The sequence below is a fragment of the Octodon degus genome, unplaced genomic scaffold (assembly GCF_000260255.1).
Source record: "Octodon degus isolate 3935 unplaced genomic scaffold, OctDeg1.0 scaffold00158, whole genome shotgun sequence".
NCBI classification, from domain to species: Eukaryota; Metazoa; Chordata; class Mammalia; order Rodentia; family Octodontidae; genus Octodon; species Octodon degus.
Genome location: NW_004524734.1, coordinates 2617171 through 2628717, shown reverse-complemented (window position 1 = coordinate 2628717; position 11547 = coordinate 2617171). Strand labels below are relative to the sequence as shown.

The following is an 11547-nucleotide window of genomic DNA, read 5'->3' as shown; positions in this document are numbered from 1 at the left end:
AGAGAGAAATTTCTCAGTAGGTAAATACTTAAAGATTCACCTTGAAGTTATTAAAAAAATAATTACTTTTGTATATACACAGAGAAGCTTATTTCTACGTCTAATGTAATCTTGTAATTTTTGGTGGGTGGAAACTGAGACTTTAATCTGCTACTATACTAAAGAAATACTTTTGATTTATGTCTCTTCAGTTTTTACTGATATTGTAATCTATGTAATCTCATTTTTAATGGAATTCATGCTGTAGGAAGCAAATAATTGTCCAGTTTTTATTAGATATGAAAAGAATAAGGCATTTTTCTTCCTTTCCTCTTATCCCCTCTGTGTCCTTAAAAAAAAAAAAAAAAAAAAGACTACTTGTGAATTCTTTTTTTCTGCAGTCCATTTAGATTTGGATAATGACCAAAGATCTTAGGGAACAAGTATGCTAAACACTACTGGGTCACTTCTAGAGCATTTCACTGAACATACTTCGTATCTTTAAGGCCTCGCACTTCTCTGCTTTGACTAAATAGCGCAAACCTAATTTAAGAATTTGGCATCTTATAGTAATACGCTTTTATCCCAGTCGGCTGCTCTGGTGTATAAAATGGTAGCTTCAGTTGTAGCTAAATAACATCAAGTATCTGTTTTACAGGTAAAATGCTGCCTCATCCTGCTATTTACAAAGATAGAGATGTTGACATTCGCTAAATGTTTATTACAGTAAAGGACACATTGCCACAAATCCCCTCAAAGCTCTCCCCTTAGTTTGAAAACACTTATCTCATGATTGTTGCCAGTCAGGAGCTGGTCTGATAGTCCTCTTTTGTCAGTGCCTTTAGGAGCCATGATAAAAAATATGGCGAGTGCAGCGCTTAGCCGGTGCCATCCGGCTGAAAGGCAGGTTTGTAAGAACATTACTGTGTGACCTCATCCACCCCTTCACCAGATTCGGCACCATGCAATGGTGGGCCCTTCCCAAGGTCAAAATGACCATGAAAGTAAATGCTCTGAGCTGACGCAGGACACTGAGGTATGAGGGTGCAACTAGGACACTCAGCAGAGAGAATTTCTAGAACTGCTTCAGAAAGTGGCAAGAATGGTGTATTTGATGGGAGAGGGAGTACTCTGGGAAGGATAGATGGCAAATGTGTCTTTCCCTGTAATACAATGTTTGTTTGTTTGTTTATTTATTTATGGCAGAACTGGGGCTTGAACTTAGGCACTTGCACTTGCCAGGGAAGCGCCTATTCTACTGAGCCATCTCCCTGGCCCAATACAGTGTTTTAAAATTTAAACATTCACTGTAGTTTTGATTATACTTCATTTTTAGTGAGATCTTGTCTCATAACATCCAGAAAAAGAGAAAAATATATGTATGTAGAGAATGTAGCCTGTTATCAGTTTATTAAAGGTAGAAATGGAGAAACAGATCAGGCTTATGGTATTAATGGCCCTGGTTCCTGCCCTGATCACAAGAATAACACAAAACAGAATTGTTAGGCAACTTTCCAGTGCTCCAAGGAGGAAAGGCTCATTTTGGTTCATGGTTGCTCAGCTTCACTGCTTTGGGTCTGTGGTGAGGTGGACCGTGATGGCGGGTAGAGCTGCTCACCTCACGCTGGCCAGGAAGAAGTGCCTGGGTGCTGATAGCCCAAGACCCCCTTCAAGGGCACACCTCTGGTGACCTCACTGTCTCCCAGTAACCTCCATCTCATGCAAGTTCCAGCACCTCCCAATCGTGCCACAGGCTGGTGATCAACATGGCCTTTGGGCACATTTAGGATTCAAACCATATTAATAATTATTACTGGTTTGCTTCCATGACCAGTACGGACATAGCTCTGCATATCTACAGGACATACTCTATCAATATATTTTCAGAATTTGTCAGTGATTTAATATTTTTTATTGAGCCCTACCTTCTTCTGTGAAACCATCTCTCCTCACTATAATTAGTCAGCTCTGAAGACGGCACTGAGATTTACCCTAGCGCCACATTATCAGCTCATCCAAATCCTCTAGCCTCTCTCAGCCACAGTCCGTAGCCACATCCACTGGTGTATATGAGGAAGGTTTAAGGAGAAACTGTCCTGCTGATTAAGAGCTGTCTTCTGTTACCACCAGCAGTATTCCTGAGTGGAAATTTCTAATTTGGGCCCAATTACTTCAGTCCATCTAGGTGGCTCCTTATAGTCCTTCCTTTAGGACCCTGCTCAATTAGGAGCTGCTAAATTGAGATTTCAAAATTCTCATTTTATGATGTTATTTTACTGTGTTATTATTATTTCATTCTGGAATTCTCATGGGTCCTAGTTCATTAGTCTGAATTCACGCTAGACGGCCAAACCTTCCCCTCTGATCTACTTGGGGTCTCTCTTTTTTTTTTTTTTTTTTTTTTTTTCCTACTAGGGGTCTTGTATGCACAATGAAACGGATGATGAGGAGGTACACAGGTACACTCAGGCCAGTCCTGGTCATGGCAAGGGAAGGCCTTCTGATTGCAGGGGCTGAGGTATGTCGGCACAGGGAGGAAGGGCCTGCACATGGATTCAGTGAAAGATGGAACACTCAGTGGGTGCACGATCAAGCGTCAAGTCCAAGGGAACAAAGCACCCACAACCTCCAGAACTACAGCTACCAACCACACACCAGGAGGCCTTCAAGTGACCTCAGCTCTGTGGACCACATGGAGATGGTGACAAGAGATCACGACCAAGGCGTCAATGTCCCTTAAGGCAGCAGAAATCAGACTCCTGGAAGGTTGAGGGCTTCTGGGGTGTCTGTGCCCCAAACAGGACATCTCATTGTGAGTTATTTTTTTCCTCTTCAGCACAGAAATTTCACACTCAGGATGCAGGTAGAAGGCCAGGTCCTTGGGCCATCTCTCATGTGGGGTAATATGACTCCAGTATGTCTACTTTGGTAGAGGGGTTTTATTTACCTATCTTTCTGGTGCTACGGATTGAACCTTGCATGATGTGCTATCCATTAAACTACTCCCCTCCCCGCATGCCCCTGGATTTAATTTACAAGGAGCAGAAATGTGGCAAACTTAAGTTATGATTAAGGAGAAATAACATCGCTAAAGTTTTTTAATCTGTAGAACAGAAAATTTACAATCAGGTATGCTGATAGGCAACGAGAGGATTTTTTTTTTTTTGGTAAAATAACATTTACAACTAAAATTTGTGTGACAGTGTTTTCAATGAATCCAAGGTCTATAGGAAAAGAAAGTGAAACTATATAAAATACATTTTAAAAGTCAAATGTTAAATCATATTTTATGCTTCGTCAGAGTATTTTTCCACCCTTTGATATTTATGAAATTTGAATGCATCTTATCATAAATGTCAAGAGAAACCATTCCGCTGTGATGGTGCCAATGTGCCCACACTTAGGTGCTTATTTTTGTGAAAAAAACTTTTCACTTATGGAAAGCTTACATTTATGGTCTCTGTAGCTATTTGCCTTAGTAGGAGTAACCATAGCTGAATGTTAACTTAAAATTGGATGCTAAATGCCTCTCAATTACATTTTTGTACAGCAGTGAAATATTCTGTTGACTAAGACTACTGACAATAAATATGGCCAACGAATTAAAGAGTACCAGAAAGTTCTAAAATTCTCAAAATAAACCACAGAATTTCTAAAGGCTGGAGACACTGGGAAGCCTACTCATACCCCAGAAAGGATGACTACTGAAACACTCATGTCCTCCCGTATAAAACTTCTGTTTTGACTTCTAACACTAATTTTTATCCATATGTAGTACAATTCAAAAAAGAAAAAAATAAGCTCATAAATCGAGGCAAACTACATACAGACTACTCTGGCCTGAATGTGCGTCCGCATATACATGCTGAAACGCATCGCCAGTGTGACAGCACTGGCAGGCGGGGACGTTAAGAGGTACTGGAGTCAGGGCCACTGTACCAGGGCTTGACGTAGCAGGAGCACAGCAGCAAGTACTAGGTAGGTGCTGGCACCTTGAGCTTGGCTTCCATGGCCTCCAGAACAGAACTTGGAGATAAAATGTCTGCTGTTTTATCTTTTTAGTCAGCGTCTTGCTATGTAACCCAGGATGGCCTTGAACTCAGGGTGATCCTCCTGCTTCAGACTCCCAACTGTTGGCATTTCAAGGATGTGCCACTATGCCCACCTTTGCTTTTGTGTGTGTGTTTCTCAGTACTGAGGATTGAACCCATAGCCTCTGCACTAAGCTATGTCCCCATCCCTTTTCAGTTTTTATTCTGAGAGAAAGTTTCACTAAGTTGCCCAGGCTGGACTTGAATTAGCAGGCCTCCTGCCTGGTCCTCCCAGGGTGAAGTCTGCTCTTTGCATTGCTCGGTCTCAGGTATCCCTTCATAGCAGCACAGATGGATTTCAATACTCTCCCTGACCCTGAAATTTACTGGGAGCCCTCAGAGTGCCGAGAGGTGACAAGCACAGTTCTCACATGGAGCAGTGTGTCCCTCGTGCTGTGCACACCTGTGACTGGCTATGTGTGGTCAAAAGTGGTGTTTAGACTCCCAATGGGGACAAGGCCTAGACCCAAACTTGGATTAGAGGCTAAAAAGAAAGTGGACAAATGCACAGCATCATTAGTTAAGCACAAAGCCTTCCCTCCTGAGAACAAGCAGCTGAATCAGGGGACGGCCTTATAATTCACAGCAGGTTAGAACTGACGACATGCCGCAGTAGGCTACCAAAGAAAGCATACAAAGGCCAGGGCTTACGTGAACTCCAGCTGAACAGCGTATTCTTTTGAGATAAATGGTATTTGGTCTGGGGCCAGGCGTTTCGCCAGCTGCAGAGCGCTGTCCCAATGCTGTAAATCCCTCCTCATCTGTTAGGAAGAAAAACACTTTAATGTCCAAACAGCAAGTTATTTTGCAAACTTGCACCTGTTTTGCCCAAAGTGATTACAAGAATTTTTTGTACTGGAGGTGACCATTCTGTGGCTAACGCGCTACTCCTGCGCATGTTCGGTGGGGCTGCTGGAGCCCACATGGTGAACTGAGGCGTGTCCCAAACTCAATGGTACCTCACAGAACCATTTCTTAATATTTAATTTTGCTCAGTAGGGAGAAATTAAATTTAACAAACCAAAACTAATTTTTCATTTTTTCAATAATAAAAAGTTGCAAGACACTTTACCTTAGGAATTGATAATCTTTTCTTAGACAATTTGAAGCTATATTGCAAGGTGACTAACATAAAATATAAATAAAATTTGAAGTGTTTCTCTCCCTGGTTCCTTCAGTCTTTTTCCAGTGTCTGGCAACACTCTCCAGTATAAAGTAGCCACTTAAGAATCTATCAAGGTTCACTTCTCACCTGACATACTTTTTATATACTTCTCTCTTTTTTTTTGCGGAACCGGGGATTGAACTCAGGCCCTTGCGCTTGCCAGGAAAGCACTTACTCCACTGAGCCATCTCCCCGGCCCTGACATACTTTTTAAAGAGTTAATGATGGCTGCTATTTTTAAAGTGCTGTTCTTTGCCAGGCTCTGAACAAGAGCAGGCTTATTTCACTTTTCACAGCTACCCTTTTGTAATGACCTCTTTCTAGTACCCATTTTAGAGAACCAAACACTGAGGAAAAGAGGCTCATTCCCACAGTCACTGAGGCCACAGAGCTGCAAGGTGACAGGGTGGGCAGTGGGGCTCTACCCTGCCCTCCGCATCCAGTCACTTCCCCCTCAGAGTGTGCTCGCCCTCTCCATTCTTAAGCCATTTCCCTTACACCTTACAAAATTAATGGCCCCCAAGCAAATGCAGAAGAGCCACACCGCCATCTTTGCCTTTGCCTTCACAGCAGCAGCCCTATGGCCGTGGGCACCATCCCAGGTCCTCAGAACCCCTCTGGAATTTTCCCTAAAGTAATGAACTTAAAAAGAAAAATGAAAATGATTGAGCTGCGAATCAGGGCGGTGGTATGGCTCCGTGGGACAGGCTTGCCTAGCATGTGTGAAGCTCTGGGTTTGATCCCCAGAACCGAAAAAACAAATAAAAATGAAAAAGAAGATGAAAATTTGCTGCACAACAATTTAAGAAAGTAAAACCATAATATTAGCTACAAGTGTTTTTTTCAAAACACCTTATTTTACAGTTGTAGGAATACTTGTTTGGCTGGAGTAACTTTAATACTAATTACAATAACTGTTTTTGCATCTACTTTGCAGGCACTGTGCTGAAAGATCTATTTTATATTTTACAGCTATCCTGTGGGCTAGGTACAGCCATCTTCCTTTACAGTGGGGCTGAGGGCCGAGAAAGGTTAAAGAGCCGGTCAAGGTTACTCAGGGCTGCGATCGGGACCCAGATGGGCCCTGTTCATCTGTGCCCTTACCTGCTATGTGACACTGCCCTGTCTCACTGCCCTTGAACTTGTCCTTTGTCCAGTCCTAGTTGCTGTCCTGCAACTCTCAACTTTTTTTTTTTGTTGTTGTTGTTTGTTTGTTTTTTGAGACAGGGTCTCACTATGTAGTTCAGGTTGGCCTTGAACTCACTATGTAGCCCAGGCTGGTCTTGGATGCACAGTGATCCTTCCGCTTCAGCCTCTGGAGTGTGGGGATTATAGCTGTGTGCCACCATGCCCGGCTCACTCTCAAATCTTAATATGCATGAGAATTGCATTCAAGGAAAAAAAGATAGATGGGCCTTGGTTTTCCTGACCGGAAGGCAGAAATTGGCAGTGCTATCTTACAGGATTCGTAGAAGAGCTGAGTGAGGTCCACTGCTCAGAAAATGCCTGGCACATGAGAACACTCCAAATGGTCGTGATACTCCTGCTACACAGTTTTATAAGTTATATAATCTGTTCCCTTGAGACACATTTAAACTTTAAATTATTTAGCAATGCTAACAGTAACACCCCTTTTATGCCTTCACTGAATGCAGAATGAAAATATTTTTTAAGTTAATGAGTACTCCAGGATTCTTGAGGTTGAAATGTTTACTTTTTTTTGTGGAACCAGGGATTGAACTCAGGCCCTTGTGCTTGCCTGGTAAGTGCTTATTCTACTGAGCCATCTCCCTGCCCCTTATTTGTTTTAGGAGGGGAAGGGATGCAGCATTGGGTGCTGAGAAATTTTAACTATATCCGGGTGTGGGGGGAATTCTGTCTCTGCCCTGGTCTTTTTAGGGGCGGGGTGCAGCATGAGGGAGCTGAACCTAGGGCCTTCATATTGAGATACAGCTCCAGCCCTTTTTTGAGACAAGGGTCTCACTCACTCATTAAGCTCCCCAGGCTGGGCTTGAACTTGCGATCCTGTTGCCTCAGCCTCTGAGGCTACTGGGATTACTGGTGAGGGCTTTTCTCTTTATCTGCCACCATACCTCCAGGGCAGCCACAGGGCAGCTGGATGCGAGGTACAGGTCCTGGGCCAGGTTGAAGTCATTCGTAAACATGGCAAGATGTCCGGCCAAAAGATGGTAGTCCTCTATGCCCTGTAGGGAAAAGCAGTTTGATGAGAAGAAACATAACTGTTTTTTTGTTTTTTCCTTTTTTATAACACCACTCAGTAGGAAGTGGTAACAATCTATTAACCTATTGATGCGTTAGGTAAGATTAACTGAAGAAATTTAGAATGTTTGAAAAAATAGTATTTAAACAATTTGAAAAAAAAAGCTAGGTACCTTTATTTGCTCCAAGGACATCACCATGCCAACGTTTCTGATTGTCCGGTACACGAGGATGGCAAGGTCTACCTCCATGTGGTGCAGGCAGCTCCGGGCCAACTCGTCCCACGTGGCGGGGCTGTTCAGAATCTTGCAGATGTCCCAGGCGTCCATGAACCTGACAGGTGGACTTTGCCTCAGTGGAGAATTCTCCTGGCCATTTAGGCGACTTCTAGACCACATGTAATCTACCCTCATGTGCTAGACACACTCTAGAGAATACCTCACAGCCTCTGTTACTTGCAAACAATGAAAATGATGCTTTTTCTTTTATGGAACAGGTAAGTGTTTTTCTTGAACTTTATGAATGTGAATTTACTCCATAAATCACTCCCTTAACAAACAAATCATTCTGTATTTTTGTTGCAGTTCATACACATAAAAATTATCTTTATTCTCCTTGAAGTCTAACAGATTGGTAAAGATCTACCTATAGATATAAATTTAGGTATTTAAAACAGGTCAGCAGATTTAATCCATAGGACAAATCCTATCACTGCCTGTTTGTGTAAACACGGTCTGAGGGGAAACAAGATTGTTTGCAGCCTGTACATATAGGGAGGTCCCTGCTCCTTCCATGTTACAAGCTGGTTGAAGTTAATGTGACAGTGACCCAGTGCCCAAAATAGTCCATTTGACCAGAGCAGACAAATCAAATGGCCTCTGGTTTAAAGGGTGAGCACCAGTGCCACCAGCTAACCTTTTCCTCTGCCTCAGGGCCCATCCCCGTGCCCACCATGCACCCACTTGGTACACATTTACGTGTGCATGTGCTGCTGGCCAGGCACAGTCCCTGTCCTCAGGCAGAGGCAGATGAGCTGCTCCCACTCAGTGTGACCTAGGTCGCCGGGGGCTCACTGCATGTGACCCTCTGTGCTGCGTGCTTTCCATATACTTAGATCACCCTAACAACATTATCCGTTCAGGTACTGCCCCAAATACATCACTGTAACTTTACGGATTACGCCATTGAAGACTAGCTCAGGTCCCTTAGCAATGAGAGGCAAAGTACCTCATCCCAGCTCTAAGGGAGGCCATTGATTGCAAACCTGCCTGGGCTGCGATGGCAGTGGGTCAGGGAGTGCTTCCTGGAAGGGGAGATCTCTAGTGGGTGAAAGGGGCACAGTTAGCACCTGCAGGGACGGGAGGGACACAGCAGGAAGAACCAGGAACAACACTGATGTCGGGCGGTCCAGTGGGAGCAGCTGAGGCTGAGGGCCTTAAATTTTTCTCTTGGAGGCAAAGGAAGTCACTGAAAGATCCTGAGCCATGGACTACGAGGATCAGAGCTACATTTCCAGAACGTGTGTAGAATAGAACAGATTGCCATGAGGCTATGGGCCAAAGAAAGAGTGGCTAGATGTGGTGACATTTTATATTGTACCCAGTGAGGCTCTGAGTTAGGATGAGGGAGGACAGGATAGGACCTGGGGGTGTGGAAGTGGGGGCCTGGGGATGGTCAGGAGTTTGGTGTGGATGAGTATGAGAAGCGCATGGGCTTCCAAGCACTTGGGTCTCGGGGGGTGATTGTGAACACAGGGCTAAACCCAAGACAGTTTTACTCATTTACTTGTTTTTGGAACCAAGCTCTATGGATGGTGGCAAAGTCACAGGAGTAGCAGAGACTCAGCCAGGAAGAGTGACCTAAGGAGGAGGAGCTCTTGGGACCCGAGGATCAGCTCTGTTTAAGACATGATTAGTAGAATTAGAGCCACAGAGGAATTCAGTAGCCCGAAGAGGTAAGGAAAAATATCAGGAAAAGGTAATCTCAAGCACAGCAAAATGAAACCTCACATGATAAAATCAAAATGATGTCAAAATAATTAGTTTTATTTGCATTTCACAACAACTGGACTTTTGAGTGCTTAGAAACTTTTTTGTTCTGAAGAGTTTTCTTTTTGAGATAGGATCTCACTGTCTAGTGTAGGCTGACCTTGAACTCCATATGTAGCCCAGGCTGGCCTCGAACTCATGATAATCCTCGTGCCTCAGCCTCCTGAGTGCTAGGATGTGAAGGGCTTTTCCTGTAATAAAGCTTTTCTCATGATGATGAGAACATCTGCCAGGAGCACTTCCTATGGAATTTATGTACATTTTTATATCTGTTATGTTACCTGATGTGCAAACAGCTCTGTGAAATAAACAAGGCATGCATGGTTGTCTGCCTACACTGGACAGGACGGTACCTGGAATGCCGTGACAGCAAGGGAGGGGCTCCCTCCCACACAAGCACCTCCGACCCACCTCTGGAGTGTCAGTGTCTGTGCCAACATTTGCCGCAGTTCCTCGGGCCCCGCGTCCTTTGAACTGCTGAGGAAGCTGTGGGTGCTGAGGTAGACGGTGTTTGTTTTTCCACTCTGTGTCTGGCAGGTCAGCTCTCCATTGTATAGGAGCAAAGGTTTATGAGCAAAGGGAAGTTTGGTGCTACCAGCCCAAATCACCTTGGATCCTACAGTAATAGGAAAGACACCGTGAGGCTGAAACCCAACACTCAGCACAAAGAGCAGAAAGGAAGGCTGGAACGTCACTGACACGGAGATTCGTTTATCAGTGCATGCAGATGTGGGTCAGTACCTTGTATAGTGTCCTTGTGAAAGACGTAAGTATACACCTTATCATCATCGTAAGCAATGAACACGCCTTTATCCAGTGGCCAGTTTTCCCAAAGAACACCTTTAATGGCTGGTGAAAAGTCAGGAATCTCATAGGTTGCATCGTTAACCTAGAAAAGAGGATTAGTGGGACTGTCCTAACCGCAGCAAGAGGGAAGTTTTTCTTCCCATTCTGAACTACATTGGCTTGAAAAGAAAACCAGCTACTAGGCAGGTCAAGGGTAGGATCTAAAATTCAGTGAACTGATATGAAAAGCTACAAGGCTTAACACAATGGCTTCAGGGAAAGAATGAGAAGTTGAAGCTGTTCAAGACAACAGAAATTCAAATTATGATTGTGTCTGTGCTTAGAAACACTTTAATAACACTGAGTCTACAGAAACAGAAATTGAGCTATCATTTGCAATTTAAGTAGATTATCCTGGGAATGCTTTATTTCAAAAAACTTAGCTGCAAAGAATTACAAACATAAATTTACTATTATAGTGATATAACCTATATAAAGAATCAATTCACATAACTTCTACGAATTTAAGCCAATAGGATTATATATACCCTAAGTAGAGAATTGAAATTATGTGCATTCTCTTTGCTCTGCCTTTCTTTCAAAGTAAGAATGAGATATAAAATTCCCACAAACAATAACAATACACAGTGCTGCATTGTCTAATATAGTAGTTATTATAAAGCCCACCTATAGTCATTTAGCACTGAAATACGCCTAAACCAAAATGAGAATGGAAGACCCAAAAACTCCACCAATAAGCTACTCAAATTAATACACAAATTCAGTAGCACAGCAGGATACAAAGCCAATACCCAAAAGTCAATAGCATTTTTCTACACAGATAACAAACACACTGAGAGGGAAATGGAAAGAAACAATACCTTTTACAATAGCACCATGGAAAATGAAATACCTTTGAATTAATCTAACTAAAGAAATCAAAGATCTATTCAGTGAAAATTACAGTACTCTGAAAAAAGAGATCGTAGAGGATTTCAGAAAATGGAAAGATATTCTCTGCTCCTTGATAAGAAGAACCAACTTTTTTTTTTTGGCGGAACTGGGGATTAAACTCAGGCCCTTGCACTTGCCAGGGAAGCACTTATTCTACTGAGCCATCTCCCGGTCCCCCAAAGATTTAACTTTTTTTTTTTTAAGAACCAACATTGTGAAGATGGCCATACTTGCAAAATTGCTGTACAGATTTAATGCAATCCCTATCAAAATACCAACAACATACCTCACAAACCTAGAGAAA

General features: G+C 43.0%; 1 protein-coding gene across 3 annotated transcripts in view; it reads right to left on the bottom strand.

Moving 5' to 3' along the window:
* Wdr19 (WD repeat domain 19) overlaps positions 1–11547 on the bottom strand; it is a 99366-nt gene that overhangs the window by 38056 nt on the left and 49763 nt on the right. For all 3 annotated transcript variants that reach the window (XM_023702798.1, XM_004642638.3, XM_023702799.1), the window contains exons 16-20: positions 10245–10392; positions 9915–10119; positions 7629–7788; positions 7329–7439; positions 4722–4831 (exon numbers count right to left, since the gene is read on the bottom strand). In XM_023702798.1, the coding sequence (XP_023558566.1) occupies positions 4722–4831; positions 7329–7439; positions 7629–7788; positions 9915–10119; positions 10245–10392 (734 nt within the window). The remainder of the gene's footprint in view (positions 1–4721; positions 4832–7328; positions 7440–7628; positions 7789–9914; positions 10120–10244; positions 10393–11547) is intronic.